General features: G+C 44.1%; 1 protein-coding gene across 1 annotated transcript in view; it reads right to left on the bottom strand.

The window, feature by feature from the left end:
• Positions 1-18,195, bottom strand: part of LOC124803266 (lachesin-like) — a 231,005-nt gene that overhangs the window by 149,694 nt on the left and 63,116 nt on the right. Inside the window, exon 5 of the mRNA XM_047264450.1 lies at positions 6,821-6,949. Within this exon, the coding sequence (XP_047120406.1) occupies positions 6,821-6,949 (129 nt within the window). The remainder of the gene's footprint in view (positions 1-6,820; positions 6,950-18,195) is intronic.

Raw genomic sequence — 18,195 nt, 5'->3', positions numbered from 1 at the left:
GGTACCGCGGTGCGCGTTTCCCACTGTTCGACCGACTGTTCCGTATCCAAGTCTGCTAAATTTTGGTAATTGTTGACTTCACTGATTTTAATAATTTTCAATATAAATGACAAATCTCAAATCTAATTAGGATTCCTCCAACTACTTATTCTCGTTGACGTAACGAGCTGTTCGTAACCAGTACTTTGTTACGAGATTTGCACAATGCAAAATTCGTGTCCAAAACAATCTCAAATCCGAAGATTGTCCTGTCACCAGGTCGCCACGTGTAACCTCCGCCCTACTTACCGACCTCAATGACAGTGAAGAATTAAACCGCGTGTACCTAATGGAAATTTGGGAAAAGTTATCGTCACCGAAGTTAATCTGTCGGTAAAGAGGGAGGAAGTGGTTACATCTAAATGAAAGGAAAAATGCAAATGAAACTGGTGGAAATTAATCTTGAAAAGGGGTAAAGTTAATAAAGAAAGTAAATGTGCGGCCGTTACGTTAACAATTAACTAGCTGTAATTAGATTTTTGAGATTTGGGATAATTTACGGTCGCCAGTCCTATGGACAATTACTACAGTAACTGAAAAGGAAAGGTTATTACACATATAATTAGCACTAGAAGCGTGGCAACTGAAGGTTGACACGTATAGTGTGAAAACTGAAAGTTTGTCAGAAGTAATAAATTTCGCCACACTCTGACTTAATTTAGCAAAAGAATTAATAAAACCGGAAAATTGAAAGTTAATTTAGTGACTGAAATTAATAGTGAGCTTTGTTTCTGAAGCACATCGAAATTCAGTAAAATATGGTTAGTCTTGGGCTACCTCAACAATCATTTGAAAAGCTACTTGAATCTACGCAATTTAGAAATAAGAGAGTTAACTTTGGATGTGAATTAATTGATTCTGAATAATTAACAATAGTAAAATTTAGTACGTACCAAGCTGAGCTGCAGTCACAGGTAAGCTAAAATACGGTAACAAAACTCGCACTCTTAATTTGTGCTTGTGTAATCTAAATATTGTAGCCAGCTATGAATACCTTAACTGAACTTTGAAATTAAAGCAGTGAAATCGAATGATATTTCTTTATGCTGGCGTTTAAATTTCAGCGACACTCGGGTTCATTCCGAAAAAGGAAGGGACCCTGCTTGGTAATGCAATTGGGACAATGAGCAACAAAGGTTCATGCTATGTTGCTGTAATTTAATGAGAAAAATTTAACAGTTTGAAAAGCTGAGGTCTGCCATACAGTTCAAAAACTTTACGTGCTACCAGTCTTCCTTGTTGGTTGATTGAAAGTTTGAAGTCGTCGATTGAGGTGGTGGCGACAGTCACTCATTGTCGGCCGTCGCTGTTGCAGAAGCTGGATGTTGGCGCGCCTCCTTCTCGACACGGTCTCCAGCCGAAACGGGTTCTTGATGTGTGTCAGCTAACGTTCCCGTCCGCGACACCATGTCAGAAACTAACATAGCAAGTCGAGCGCAATTACATGCTGCCAAACCCCGAAAACGCGGCAACTCGCGGGAGCATCACACAACACACCTGCTCCACTGCACTACTCCAGCCAGACTCTCTCTGCCCGCGCTCCACGCGGCCGAGTTCACACTACCAAAGATCCTAAACACTTTGGTTCTCCACACGACCTATCGATGTATTCGTTCGATAGCGTAGTTTTCCCTAGGCCAGACCCAGCGTAAAAATACAAATAATATTTACAAAACAAACCAATTATACATCGACATAAATGCATAACTAAATAAATATATATACAAATAGTAAAACAATTAGAATATATAAAGACACAGAAATGTTATATTTTCTGGTAACAAAATGAGGAAAAAAATTATAGTACAATAGATGGAAATAGGAGGATATGCATTTCCGGCGTTACAAGTTGTTGGTTGACGATTCGCACAAGTCACTTCTCGTCCCATCAAACCCCAAACGAGCTCTTTTGGATTCAAATTCTAAGATTATAGTCGCCAATGAAGTTGCTGCACGTCTCGGAGAGCAGTTGAGTTTCAATCGTTCTGGGGCGAGCATTATCCTCTGGGAACAACACATCACCTCCCTGTTGCAAGAACGGCAAAAGAACATCGCCGGCCGCTGTTGCCGAGTGGTTCTTGGCGCTTCAGTCCGGAACCGCGCTGCTGCTACGGTCGCAGGTTCGAATCCTGCCTCTGGCTTGGATGTGTGCGATATCCTTAGGTTAGTTAGGTTTAAGTAGTTCTAAGCCTAGGGGACTAATGGCCTCAGATGTTAAGTCCCAAAGTGCTTAGAGCCATTTGAAGGAAAACAACAGGTCGAACGACATTCTACAATGTCTGAGCGCTGGTTTGCATTCGCACCAGGAACACCAAAGATAAACGAAAGTGGTAGCTTTTCGCATCCCAGAGCACAATACCAGGGATGAGGCCAGTATGTCTTGGAGGAAAGCACTCTAGGAGACAGCGCTCGCCAGATCCAGGTCTACCACTACCAACGCAACCCATTACCACACCTAACAAATAATAGTTCAAATGGCTGTAAGTGCTGTGGCAGTTAACAGCTAAGGTCACCTGTCCCCTAGAACTTAGAACTACTTAAACCTAACTAACCTAAGGACATCACACACCTCCATGGCCGAGGCAGGATTCGAACCTGCGAACGTAGCAGCAGCGCGTTTCCGGACTGAAGCGCCTACATATCTGCCACAGTGGCCGGACACACCTTACACGGTGCAGGAAAAACGTCGATGGAGGTGGACAGCGACCTCGCCTATGTGGCGTGGACGTCCAGAAAGTTCTCTTGGGGGGGTGAGACCATAAATACCAGTATAGTTGCACAACTGGCGCAGCACGTCCGCCTTCTGTGGCAGTTCTCCGAAAGGACCATCCCGCCACTTGGAGATCAACAGTTTGACACCATTCAAATTCGCTCAGGTGGCTGTCGACAGCACGAGTCCGCATCTGTGGCATAGTTCCTGCTTTCCCACGTTTGCATCACAATGAGCCTTCTGGTTCTGAGCATTTCCCGTTTTAACAGGTTGACACAGATGGCACACTGGTAACTTTGACGCTACTCTCTTTGGCGGAGGACGCTGAAACCTCTATCATTACATCCACTATCCCCCGTGTGGTATATGCCGTTTTCGGATCAAAATCGACGTCGTCTTTCCAAATATACAAATTTTTTTCTGGCAGTGGTAATAGAGATATATGCTTGAATTTAAATGCAGAGCCTATCCTAGACTGCAGGTTCCACTGTTGAATTTGACCACGAACGTCACCTGTAGAATATGAAACTTTGCTGGCAGATCAAAACTGTATGGCGGACCAAGACTCGAAATCTAGATCTTTGCCTTTCGCGGGCAAGTGCTCTATCAACTGAGCTACCCAAGCACGACTCACGTCCCGTGCTCACAGCTTTACTTCCACCAGTACCTCGTCTCCTACCTTCCAAACTTCACAGAAGCTCTCCTGCGAACCTGGAAACTCAGGTGGTAGAGCACATGCCCGCGAAAGGCAAAGGTCCCGAGTTCGAGTCTCGGTCCGGCACACAGTTTTGTCTGCCAGGAAGGTTTCATATCAGCGCACACTCCGCTGTAGAGTGAAAATTTCATTCTAGAAACATCACCTGTACAATATTCTTATAACATTCAAAATATCTGTCGTGCTCAGAACAGAGTTCTGAGTGCATAATGTCGGAGCTAAGTGTACTTGAACGCGGGAAAATGGTTAGTGCTCGTATGGTGAGTACCGCCGTAGCCATAACGAAGGTTTACACCGAATACCCGGACAGCGGATAAACATCGCGGATGGTACTGCACCCGTGACTGACGGATCTGAAGAGGCTGCTGGCGAGTAATATGAGAACGACAGCCACATCTTGATATTCCCTAGGCCACATAGTTACTCTGCAATGTCGCAGCACTACCAAGCGCTACGTAATCAGTTTTCTGATCATGTCCACCCCATGGTACAATGGTTTTCCCAAATGGTGGTGCTGTGTTCCAAGACGGCAGAGCTCCTTTTCATGCACCTCGCATTTTCCAGAACTAGTTTTTCGAAGACGAGGATGGTTTTTTGCGTTCTTCCAGGCCACCACAGCCATCGGATCTGAATAAAATTGAGCCTCTATAGCCTACATTGGAGGAAACTGTGCCTGATCGCAGTCACCTCCATGAATGCTATATAAATTTGTCACTATTTTGATTTATCCGTTCTGAGATGACGGGAAGCTGTTTCGACGCCAACATTTTCCCTGCACAGTGTTAAGTGTGGTAATGTGTTACGTCTGTGGTGTTTTCATGTTCTTTGCACCACCACTGTCTAGATGTAAATGTAAGGTGTGAACCGTGATTTATTTTCTAAGAATATTCTTAAGAATTTATTTTATTTACTAGCGATTCATCAAGAACATAAACACATTTACTCACACTATGTAAGCATGGAAGTAGTTGCCAGGGAGTAACTGATGAAATCATAGCCAAATTCCTTTTAACAAATGGAAATTTTATTGACTTCAATAGCGCCTAAAAGAATTTTTTTAATGAAACAGATTTAAAATTAAAATCAGAAAGCACCCACTCAATATCAAAGATACAATTTATTCAGAGGCAGAAAGTTTTGACCTTATGAGCTTTCGGGCAGAGAACCTTCCCGCTCCCTTTTGACACGGCTGTCGTTACGACCTCTCACAACAGCCTCTGAAAGACTACACTGGTGCAAATCTGCAACACACCAGACTCCTTTAAACTGAAGTTTTAACAATTCACACAAGCACACAAGATATGCACCCCATAGGAGGCATGGAAATGGTACAAATCCCTAAAATTAAAATATTAACCTTGGCACCGAAGGTGCAACTTTATTTTAACTTCTAAGAAAAATCTTACGGCGAAAGGGTGGCAACTTTATACACTAAAATGATCATTTAAATAAAAGCCCATGAAATGCAATCTTATATAAAATTCTACAAGGTTGGCCAAAAAATAGTTAAGATGCTCTACAGTACACAGATACCGCCTCTCAAGATCTTAGGCAATAATATCAAAGTTTCCTAAGATCAAAACATATTTGAGGTATCAGACCATTACACTCCAATCAATAAATTCGTTAACACAACAAATCCGACAAACATGACAGAGGCAGCTACTAACGTACGGTAGATTGATAGGGAGATTACCGAACATCCCGAACCACAGTTTGCTCTAACCCGCCCCTACTCCACAAGGGAAAAACGGACCACCCAATTTATAAACAAGCACCTTCCCGTGGGTGGGCAACGGAGAAGAATGGTGGGACGACCCCAAAGCAAAACAGCTGGTGACCTCACCAAGAAAACAAGTGCAATTTAACAAGAGTAAATCAAACAACATATGACCAATCACTTAACTTCTAATAAACTACGATTTCTCGAGAAGAAATCGCTCTCCCGAACCGTCTGCTGCCAGCCACTTCAACGGACACGGAAAGGCACACATACCTCCCATCTCATGGCGTCGCAGCTCGCACTGGCCATACTGCTGTCGTGGGTTGACTCCTGTTGCTCTCGTGTTGACCGCGAAGCCACTACCCCTCGCTATACGCCGCGGCCCACTGGACTGCCGTGGCGACCTCACATGCGCCGACGCTCAAGACAAAGTCATCTTGTGTCTCAGTTCGCGACCAACCAACCAATCGATCCAACCGCCAATGACCACTGCGCGAGCAACTCGAGCAGACTGGCGGCCTAACGCGCAGACTCAGATGCAGGAACTAAGTCCCGACCAGGCGACCACTCGCTGAGTTCTCTTACTGGTGTGTGGAAAGACTCTCATTTTGCCCAGCTTTAAAGGGTGATCCAAACGACAGACATACTAGCACTCCGAACGACAGACAGACACTAACTGCCTAACAAATCTGGATGAGAGACTGACCCAGACTGACCGACTGGCGAGTTTTTTTAAATTTTTCTTTATTGTGATTTCATTCTCCTGCCCCATATGGGGAGGGGAGGGCTGTCAGCGGCACAATCCGCCGCTCTTCAGCCGAGTGACATGACAACTTAAAATAAGAATAAAATGTTACATACATAAGGCGATATAGGGGAACTTAGAAGCATGGGAGAAAATGGAGGTAAAAAATATAGACTAACACGGAGACGCTCATGGAGGACAGTTAAAAAAAATCACCAGAAAGTTAAAAAACACAGTTGGCGATTCTGCAAAACTCAGAGAAGACACTGAATGGACATGCACTCGTTAAAAGTCAGCCACAGTAGTAAAAACAGTGCGGAACAACACACTTAAAACCCATTTGGGGCACACACGACGAAGAATAAAACTGCCAGGCAGGACCTGCCGAGGGAAAGGGCAGACAGGATGGAAAAGGAGGGGAGAGCATGGGGTAGCAGGGGAAGCGGCGGGATGAAGAGAGGAGGGGCATCAGTGGGTTCACGAAGAGGCAAGAGACACGTGGGGTGGGAGAGGAAGAGGGAAGACAGGGCAGGAGGGAGTGCAGAGACACTGAAAGGGGGTACAAGAGATGGAGTGGGAGTAGGAGGGGGAAGCCGCTGGCGAGCTCCTAGTGCCCCTTAAATGCACGTGAACAGGCAACCTTTCCCCTTTCCCACCAGGGGGAGACACCAAAGCTGCGAGAGCCACAGTGGCGCCACCGCCAGAAACGGAGGTCTACTGCTTCACACTACGTGCTGCGGCACACTCCTCAAAACAGCAATTTTTACCACGGCTCAAGGTGGTCTCGTTCAGCTCGATTCCTTGGAAATAACTAGCTGTGGTGGCAGTATTTTACGTCATGTACACATTATATGTGACGATCATACGAAGGTAATGGGGTGTACTCACAGTGCACGCTGAGCACGATTCTCCTGCTGACACTGGGCGGCACGTCGTTGGAGGCAATGCACAGATAGGCCGCCATCTGGCTGCGGTCGAGCCGCCACAGGTGCAGGTCGCTGCCGCTGTACGACTCCACTGTGGACAGACCAACACACAGCCACGCTGCGCTCCACTGGAACGTCCATCGAGAGGTGCTGCCAGCGACACACAGAACACTTGCATTGATGATAAGAGTAGCAACGAACACTGAGGTGACAAAAGTCATTGGATAGCGATACGAGCGTATACAGATGGCGGTAGTATCGTCTACAGAAGGTATTAGACGGTAGTGCATTGTGGGAGTAGTCATTTGCACTCAGGTGATTCGTGTGAAAAGGTTTCCTACGTGATAATGGCCGCTAGACGGAAATTAACAGTCTCTGAACGCAGAATGGTAGTTGGGACATCCAGTTTATGAAATCGTTACGGAATTCAGTACTCTGCAATCTATCTTCTATTGTGACATTTTTTAATTAGTCAGATGTGGTCATTGTTTGGAAACATGATATCCATAATTAACTGCAAACAGTCTCCAAGTAGCTGACCAAAGTGGCCGTGCTGTTAAAGGCGCTGCAGTCCGGAACCGCAAGACTGCAACGTTCGCAGGTTCGAATCCTGCCTCGGGCATGGATGTTTGTGATGTCCTTAGGTTAGTTAGGCTTAACTAGTTCTAAGTTCTAGGGGACTAATGACCTCAGCAGTTGAGTCCCATAGTGCTCAGAGCCATTTTTTTTTTGAGTCTCCAAGTAGCCGAATATAACCACTTTCAGTCAATGACCGGATGAACTGGACCAGAGGACCCATTCCATTCTGTATAAACACAGCCCACACCGTTATGGAACCACCACCAGCTTGCACGGTGCCTTGTTGACGACTTGGGTCCATAGGTCCGTAGGATCTGCGCCATACTCGATCCCTAACATCATCTCTTACGCACTGAAATCGGGACTCATCTGATCAGGCCACGGTTTTCCAGTTGTCTTAGAGTCCAGCCGACGTGATCAAAATCCGAGACAGGTGCTACAGGCGATGCCGTGCTGTTCACAAAGGCACTCGCGTCTGTCATTTCCTGCCGTAGCCACAAACCAACGAATTTCGCCGTACTATCCTGTCGGATGAGTTCGTCGTACACCCCACAATGATTTCTGCGATTATTACACTCGGATCTACCTGTCTGTAAACACTGACACATCTCACCTACACACAAACCCCGGTGCTTTCGGTCGGCAAGTGAAAGCCGCCGGTCACTGCGTTGTCCGTGGTGAGACGTAATGCCTGAAATTTGGTATCTGGTATTCTCGGAACACTCTTGACGCTGTCGATTGCGGAGTACTGAATTCCCTAACGATTTCAGAAACAGAATGTCCCAACTACAAGTAAAGTAAATTTATTCTATTTTCGGGGCACTGGTCAATTCGCGACCATGTCGCAGCTTGTGAAATTTTTATGGATGACAATGTGCTCTGTCACTGCGCCACAATTGTTCGCGATTAGTGTCTAGAACATTCTGGACAATTTGATTTCAGCCGATGATTTGGCCACCCAGAGCGTCTGACATGAATCTCATCAAATATTTCTATTGTTTTCGTGCACAAAATTCTGCACTGACAACACTTTCGCAATTATGGACAGCTACAGAGGCAGCATGAATCGATATTTATTCTGCAGGGGCCTACAATGACTTGTTGTCCACACCATGTCGAGTTTCTGCGCTACACTGGGCAAAAGGGCGTCCGCCACGATATTAGGAGGTGTCCAATGAATTTTGTCACCTCAATGGAAAGTCTTAAACATGCAAATGACATAAAACATGAAGGTAAAATCTTCTAAGTTATTAGACAAGGTCCTCTTCCTCTTCACCTTATTCTTACACATTCGACCTGACTCGGAACTTCTTCAGAATGTTTTGCTCTTCCTCGTGCTGCCGAGCCCAACAAACTAGAAGATTTAAACTTTAATTAAAACGGCTATGAATGCCTGGAGAGTTATATGAAACTTGTTAAGACTCTTACATTAGGACTGGTAAGCTACAAACCGTGGCTTAAGGATAGTGTAGATTTGAAACACCTCACTGCTCGAAATTAGCAGTGACGTCCGAAGACCTGCTGTGTAAGAAGTCACCCTCGTTTTGCCAACGGGGTCGTCAAAGAGGGCAAGGGAACAAACGTTTTCCGGTAACTTCTTGTCTTTGTTGTGGTAAAATCCCCTAAAAGGCAGAAGATTCAGCAGTGATCGACAGCAATGGAGATCCATTTATCAAAGACATGTAATGTGTATCCACAGGACACGAAGCATGTAACTGAAAAAGTGCATTATGAACCCTCCATTCGCAAAAGATTCCGTATAAAATACGAAACAGCAGTCCCTGTATTACTAAAAAGTGCGATGCAATGCATGTCCTAAGAGTTACTGCATTGCATTTCTTAATTCGTATTTATTCGCCAATACCAGGCACTTGACTCTCAAAAAAACACGTTCTTCCTGGATACATGTATTATACGAGTGCAGGTTCTGACATATGGACGACATATGGAAATTTGGATCTGGCCGAAATTCTTTCACGGATAGTTGAAGCGGTTTAGGTGACTACTTGCGTAAAGCGGAAAATCCGGATGTTTGTCCCGGTCTGGCACAAATTCTCATTTGCGTCTTTCCAATACGTAGTCGAAGGCCATTCATATTCGCAACTGCGAATACATTTGCTACATTCCGTATCAGTCTCCCATTCGCGTCTTCGGGAGGGGACTAGCGAAGGTGAAATAACCGTAAGGAAAATACTTAAAAATCAACGGAAAGATAATATTCCTCGAATCCGATCACAGAACTTGAGGACTTCGAGCGTGGTAAGGAATCTACAAGATACGACACGGGAAAAGCTGAGACTCAATCTAGATGCAGTGGTGGTCAGTGAAACGAAATTCTACGAAGATGAAGATCTGAGGTAAAATGAATATAAGGTGATATCAAAAGAAGCTGGAAATTTTATAACGGGAGTAGGATTCATCATGAATAGGAAGGTAGGGCACGAAGTTCGTTACTGTGTACAATTCAATCATACGATTATTCTCATCAGAATCGACAGTAAACGAACACCGACACCAATAGTTCTGGTATGCATGTCGACTAAACAAGCTCAAGATGGAGAGATAGCGAGCGTATTAAGAGGATACTTAACAGGTAATTCAGTGTGTAAAGCGATTTACAAATAATTACAGGGGAACAGAATGCGACATTATGGGAAAGAATTGTAGAGAGCTACATGAGAATAAGGGCCTGGTAATAGATGTGAGAGAGGAGAAAGACTAATTGAATTTTGCAATAAGTTTCAACTAGTAATAGCTAATACACTGTTCAAAACTCACAAGAGCAGGAGGCATACTTGGAAAACACTAGAGGACTGGTGAAGAAGATTCCAACGGGATTACGTCACGGTCAAACAGAGAATCGGAAATCAGATATTAGATTAATATGCGTACGCCGGAGCGGATATGAACTTACAATTTAGTAATGATGAAGAGTAGATTGACGTTTAAGATAATCGTCCTGAAGAATCAATAGAGAAAGATGTGCGATGCTTTAGTACTGAGGGAAGATGGGTTGCTTCTAAGGTTCTCTATTGCTGCAGATACTGCTACAATGATTACCTCCGTAGACAGTTAAGTAGAAGAGGAATGGATAACTTGAAAAAGGGTGACTATTGAAGATCGGACACGGAAGATCGTGCAAAGTAGATAACAGCGAAGGAACATTAGGTAACATACGATTTACTTCAGTTAATCGACGAAAGAAGAAGGTACAAATATGTTCAGAGAAAGACACGAATACAGCGACGTAAGTCCCTTAGGAATAAAATAAATGAGATGTGCAGGGAAGCCAAGGCGAAATAGCTATGGAAAAAAGTGAAGAAGTCAAATCATAAATACTCGTTCGGAAGAAGTAATTCGAAATATGTAGAAGTCAAATAAACCTTCGATGTGTTGCTAAACAAAGGCTTCGATATTAAGAGGAGAGAACTTGTTAGTGGAAATCGTACATAGCAGGCCCCCGCATGAGGGAGGACTTACCTGATGAGCAGAATTGTAGTTGATGTGGAAGAAATAGGGGATGGAATAGTGGAGTCAGAGTTGAATAGAAGATGGAATATTGGAGTCAGAGTTTAGCAGAGCTTTGGATGATTTGACAGAAAATAACGTAAATGGCATACATAATGGAATAGAAGACTGGGGATCTGTTAGATCAGTTTGTCTTTCGGAAAGGTAAATTACCAGAGAGGCAGTTATCACGTTGACCTTGATAGTAGAAGCAACGTTTCAGAAAAATCGACTGACGACCTAGAAAAAGTGGAAAATGGTGAAATGTGTTCGACATGGCGAGAGAAATACTTTAAACTACAGAGAAGGACTGATAATACGGAGAATATACTAGAATGAAGAGGAAACGATAACGCTGGAAGACAGAGAACGAAGTGCTCAGATTACAACGGGTGTAAGACGACAGGGATGCAGTCTTTCGCCCCTACTGTTCATTCTATACACTGAAGAGGCACTGTCTGAAACGAAATAAGGTTTCAAGACAGGTATTAAAATACATGGTATAGGGATGTGAATGATAAAATACGCTGATGAGACTGCTACCAACAATGTAGTGAAAAAGAATTACAAGATCTGTTGAATGGAATGGACAGTCTAACAAGCGTACAGTATGGACTGAGAGGAGACGAAAATGATAACAGACACGAGAACAGAGAGCGATTTAACAGAAAACGTAGTATCACGAAGTGGGTGAAGTAAAGGAATTGTGCAACCATGAAAGGAAGATAGCACAAGTAAAGGAATTGTGCAACCATGAAAGGAAGATAGCACATGTGAAGCGTATTATTTAAATTGAATGCGTAATGGGGGGGGGGGGGGGGAGTTGCGTTAGCGCTGTGCCATCCGGACAAAGCGTTTATCACAACTGCAGGTATTATGTCGGTACGCCCCCCTCCCCCCCCCCCCCCCCCCCCCCCCGCCTTCCGGCCAAGGAACATTCCCACCTGCAGCCAACTGTCCGCAGTCGCCGTCCATATCCTCCATGCTCGCTAATATTACACTACTGGCCATTCGAATTGCTACACCACGAAGATAACGTGCTACAGACGCTAAATTTAACCGACAGGAAGAAGATGCCGTGATATGCAAATGATTAGCTTTTCAGAGCTTTCACACAAGGTTGGCGCCGGTAGCGACTCCTAGAACGTGCTGACGTGAGGAAAGTTTCCAACCGATTTCTCATACAAAAACAGCAGTTGACTGACATTGCCTGATGAAACGTTGTTGTGATGCCTCGTGTAAGGAGGAGAAATGCTTACCATCGCGTTTCCGATTTTGATAAAGGTCGGATTCTAGCCTATCGCGATTGCGGTTTATCGGATCGCGACATTGCCGCTGGTGGTCGAGATCCAATGATGTTGGCAGAATATGGAATCGGTGGGTTCAGGAGGGTAATACGGAACGCCGTGCTGGATCCCAACGGCCTCACATCACTAGCAGTCCAGATGACAGGCATCTTATCCGCATGGCTGTGCCGGATAGTGCAGCCACGTCTCGATCCCTGAGTCTATAGATGGGGACGTTTGCAAGACAACAACCATCTGCACGAACAGTTCGACGACGTTTGCAGCAGGATGGACTATCAACTCGAGACCATGGCTGCGGTTACCATTGTCGCTGCATGACAGTCAGGAGCGCTTGCGATGGTGTACTCGACGTCGAACCTCGGTGCACGAATGGCAAAACGTCATTTTTTTCGGATGAATCCAGGTTCTGTTTACAGCATCATGATGGTCGCATCAGTGTTTGGCGACACCCCGATGAACGCACATTGGAAGCGTTTATTCGTCATCGCCGTATTGGCGTATCACCCGGCTTGATGGTATGGGGTGCCATTGGTTACACGTCTCGGTCGCCTCTTTTTCGCACTGACGGCAGTGGACGTTACATTTCAGATGCTTACGACCCGTAGCTCTACCCTTCATTCGATACCTGCGCAACCCTACATTTCAACAGGATAATGTTGCAGGTGCTGTACTGGCTTTTCTAGATACAGAAAATGTTCGACTGCTACCCTGGCCAGTACGTTCTCCAGATCTCTCACCAATTAAAAACGTCTGGTCAATGGTGGCCGGGCAACTGGCTCGTCACAATACGCCAGTCACTACTCTTGATGAACTGTGGTATCGTGTTGAAGTTGCTTGGGCAGCTGTTCCTGTACACGCCATCCATGCTCCGTTTGACTCAATGCCCAGTCGTATCAAGGCCGTTATTAGGGCCAGAGGTTGTTGTTCTGGGTACTGATTTCTCAGGATCTATGCACCCAAATTGCGTGAAAATGTAATCACATGTCAGTTCTACTATAATATATTTGTTCAATGAATACCCGTTTATCATCTGCATTTCCTCTTGGTGTAGCAATTTTAATGCCAGTAGTGTAAATTCCCTTTGGAGGTCGAACGATATTGTGCATCCTAAGTGAAATTTATGGTTTCATTCCGCGTCGAGGCGAATCACTTATATAAATGAGTGGTGTTTGCGCTGTCGGACATGTCTTAAGGTACAGACACAACGTATTCACGTAACTTGCCATGTGAAAATATTTCCGACTTGATCAGCGGCGCACGACGGGAATCAACAGACTGTGAAACCGGAATTTTACTTAGAGCTAGACACATGGCACATTCTGATTCGGAAATAGTTAAGGAATTTAATATTAGGAGGTCTACTGTGTCAAGGGTGTGCCGAGATAATAAAATTTCAGGCGTTAGCTCACACCATACACGACGCAGTGGTGTTTGCTTCGAGTTTTCATTGCTAACAGACAAGCAACCCTGTGTGAAATAACCACAGAAATCACTTTGGGATGTACGACGAACGTATCCGTTACGGCAATGCGGTGAACTGTGGTGTCAATGGTCTGCGGCAAGAGACGGCAGACGCGAGTGCTTTTGCTAAGACCACGACATTGTTTGCAGCCCCTGCGCTGCGCTCGTGACCATATGGATTGGACTCTATATGAGCCTCGAATTCAGTTGGTAAACGCTAATGGTAGGGTTAGGGTATGGTGCAGACCTCACGAAGCTATGGAGCTCTAATTTCAAGAAGGCTTTGTGCAATCTGGTGGGGCCTTCGTAATGGTGTGGAATTCTGGTGGTGCCTTCGTCATGGTGTGGAATTCTTTACATGGAATGGAGTGGGTCCTGCGGTCCAACTGCTCCTATCATTAACTCGAAACAGTAACGTTTTGGTACTTGGAGACCATTTTCAGCCATTCATGGACGTAATGTTCCCAAAGAAGGATAGAATTGTTATGGATGTCTGCGTCATGTCACTAGCCTACATTTGTTTGCGATTTGTCTGAAGATACTTCTGAACAGCTGGATCGAATGATTTGGCCACCCAGATCACTCTTCATGAATGCCATCGAACATTTATACTACATAATCGAGAGGTTAATTCATGCACCAACTCCGGCAGCCAAAAACGTGGCAAATATGGACTGCTATAGAGGCAGCATTGCTCAATGTTTCTGAAGGGTATTATAGTGAATTGTGAACAGAAAATGGGAAAAGACGAAATCGAAGCGTTTGTGATGTTGTGCTATAGATGGATGTTGAAATTTAGTGGGACTGATAAGTATTAAGGTGGTTTTCCGACTAATTGGCGAAGAAATGAATATATGGGAAACGCCAGTAACAAGATGGCACAGGAGGATAGTTCGTGTTAGAATACATCAGGCTAAAACTTCCACGTCACAAGGGGGAGCTGCAGATGACAAAAATTGGTAGTTGAAACAGAGACTGCAATATATCCGACAAATAACTGAGAACTTTCCATGAAAGCGCTACTTTGAGATGAAGAGGGTAGCAGAGGATATGAACTAATGGCGGACAAATCAGTCCATTGCCTTTTGTTTGCAAGCAAAAGCATGACGCACGGTCCAACCTCACAGCTTGTGACCGACAATTCCTCGTCACCTACCTCCCTAACTTCACAAATTCTCTCCTGGAAGAAGTATTATCCTGTGTTCCAGGAAAGATTTTGTGAAGTGTCCACGAGAGGGAAAGATCGCGATTTCACGTCTCGCTTCGGCACACAGTTTTAGTCTGCCAGGAAATTTCGTATCAGCGCTCACGAGTGAAAATTTCATTCTGTATAACCAAACCAGCTAGAAGACTCAAAACAAGTTTAATTGATTTTGACCACTCGAAGAGTAGTAGGTTGTTAGCGAAAGGGGAAGCGGATTGAGCGCTGTATGGATGAACGAGTGTGGTGATTAGCTGCCTGCTCTGAGCTTAAGGTCACCTGCTGCTGACAGAAAGTTTATTGTTGAAGTTTCTTTGAAGGATGTCTTAATCATTAAAATTGATTGGTAATTTCCATCGAATCAGCCTATGTGGTAACATTCTTACCATGACGACAAGAAAATAAAGAAAGATTATCTACAGATACTGTCTTGCATGAATGCCATCAACAGTATAATAACTCATTCTGGGCGGATGCCAATGTAGGATTGTTATCATGCCGGATGCTGCAAATATTTCGCTGTCATCTGATGATGACTGGTTGCATCGAAAGATTCATGTCATCAGCAACTCGTTGTAGTTCATTAATGTAACTTCCTTCAAATACTTAAGAGCTCAGGGTAACTAGGTGGAGAAACGTATGTTTCATTCTCATTATTTCACCTGTGTTAATGTTGGTTTAATTACGTTCCTGTGGTTAGATTGATTGATAAAATACAGTAAGCAGCCACTTTTTACACATATTTGTTAATGCCAAGACGCGTTTCGGTTTACCACTCACCTTCACTGGGGTAATACATTTATGTATTCTTAAGACAACGTTTTCGTCGCCTAGATTTTGAGCTCAGTAGCTGCCATTTATTCTGTACATTGTGTGTTGTAAATAAATGTATTACGCCATCTGAAGATGGGTGGAAGCCTGAAAGGCTTATTGGCATAAATAAAGATATCCAAAAACTGGCCCGTAGGCAAATTTCTTCAGTTAACATTTAAGTTTCTCTTAAAACGATCTGTAGAGTCTTCTGAATAGAGTGTTAGTTAAAATAATTCGTTGGTCAGAGCGAAAGTTCTTAAATATCGATTTACAGGTATCTCACCCCGCAGTGTTTTGCTACTTGCACATATCATACAGACTTGGACTTAACGCTCGAAAAAAAGACTTCCACAGGGTTAGACTTAAGCACACCGTTAGTGCCAGTCATATAAAGTAATTGCAAACCATTAAATGCGTATAAAGGCACGTAAATTATACAGTGTTGTGACAGTGCTGTCATGGAAAAACGTAAAATGTTAACTGATTTGTGCGAAACGTGATTTGAGATCGACTGCAGAGACCAATGTATTTTGTTCTCTGTGTACCATGACAATATGTTCGATGCTGTAATTTAATTCAGTACAGAGCCGTAAATTGGTATAAAGCTTTAGAGTTACTAGGAATATCACCTGCGTATATCATAAAAATCACTGCTGCAAATTGTTGCATGACAGTAGATTAAGCTGGTTAATTGTTACTTGAAACAACAAAAAGGATCAGATATGAAGGGGCAGACGAGCAAAGGAAAATTGCAGATCAAGATTAACCAATCCAAGACGAATTTCTTCTGAAAGGGATTAGTATGCACGGATGTGTCATAGATCTAATACCAGTTTACAGTTGGAATTTCAGACAACAACATTTGCTGATAAATTTATTTTATGCAGAAGGGGACGATTTGTCATAGAACGCGGAAAAAGTTGTGTACATGTTCGACGGAAACGTAGGTGATGTGTTAGTACTGCAACGACTTGAGAAAATGTTGCACTGCACGAATACGACAAAATTGAACGAGTTCTGTACATGATGGTGACTTGAAACATAAATTAAAAGACCTACCGGAAACTACTTTCTTCCTCTACCAACATAATCAAATATCGACTGTACGATTTTGTGTCAAGCTAAGGCGGACAATGAAATATTCCGCGAGAAGTAAGTGCCGAGATTCACGTGGGCGACTGGAGATACTTTACGGTGTTTGTCTTTCCCGAAGAATGTAGGAAGGACTTTGGGAACAAACAGCCACAGCTAAGCTGAACTGCAAACAGGCGAGTCGGGAGAACAATAGACAGGCAACTTTCATCTCGGGGAAACTTCTCCTCAGCAGCAGACAGGAAACGTAGCGGAACTCCAAGAGAAACGAAGGCGCATGCGCAAATAGTGGCGCACGGCTGGAAAATCTGAGGCCGTTTTCCAGTCGGCGGCATGGTGGCGTCGGTGCGGAGACGTCGTGGCCGCTGTTGCCTGTTTATGAGACCGTACAGCTACTGCAGAGGGAGCTCGCTGGCGTTAGTGGTTAAACCAGCTGCACAGGAGATAGCCTTCATGATAAGACTGATGATCACTTTCACGTAGACTCCACAATGTTGTTCATAAACATTCGCTTCTGTAAGTCAGATTCTTCTGAACATGAGATTGCTTGCTGTTCTGAAATACATACGGTGTTTTGGCTGTTATGGCTCGCTACCTTCGTCTTCAGGACACTTCACATTTTAAGTCATGTTAAGGAACTATAACTGAAATACCACGTATCCTTTATATATACGAGGTGCGACAATAAAGTAATGATACTGATTTTCTTTGCAGGATGTGGAAACCCTGCAGGCTTGCATAGGCACGATATCTTTGACCTTGGTCTGCAAGCTGCTTCTAGTCCTAGCGGCACATCGATGCAATTGCTCAGTCGTGAGTTGTGCTATAATAAGTTAACAGGTGTTTGTGTTTCTCGTCACGGAAATGGAACCACATGATGTTGCGCAACAGTATGCCTTTTCTTTTTGCGTTAAATTGGGTGAAAACGCGACGGAAACTTACGGTAAACTTCAGAAGGCTTTTGGAGAGGAGATTATGTCAAGAGCTCAAGTTTTTCGTTGGCATAAAATGTTTAGTGAAAGTAGAACGAACGTTGAAGATGAAGACCGCAGTGGACGACCATCAACCTCACGGATGGATGTCAACTTGGCCAGGGTGCGTGAACTCGTACGATCTGATCGAAGATTATCCGTGAAAATGATTGCAGAAGAACTGAACATCAATCGAGAAAGGGTTCGTCTAATAGTAACTGAAGATCTTGGTATCAGAAAGATTTGTGCAAAAATGGTCTCCAAAAATCTCACACCACAACAGCGAGAAACACGGAAAAATGTGGCAACCGATCTGTTAGAGCAAACGGAAATCAATCCAGAATTTTTGAGCCGTATTATCACTGGTGATAAAAGTTTTTTTTTCAATACGATCCAGAGACAAAAC

This window comes from Schistocerca piceifrons, chromosome 6 (assembly GCF_021461385.2).
Source record: "Schistocerca piceifrons isolate TAMUIC-IGC-003096 chromosome 6, iqSchPice1.1, whole genome shotgun sequence".
NCBI lineage: Eukaryota > Metazoa > Arthropoda > Insecta > Orthoptera > Acrididae > Schistocerca > Schistocerca piceifrons.
The sequence above is the reverse complement of the archived record's forward strand: the minus strand, read 5'-3'. Positions and strand labels throughout refer to the sequence as shown.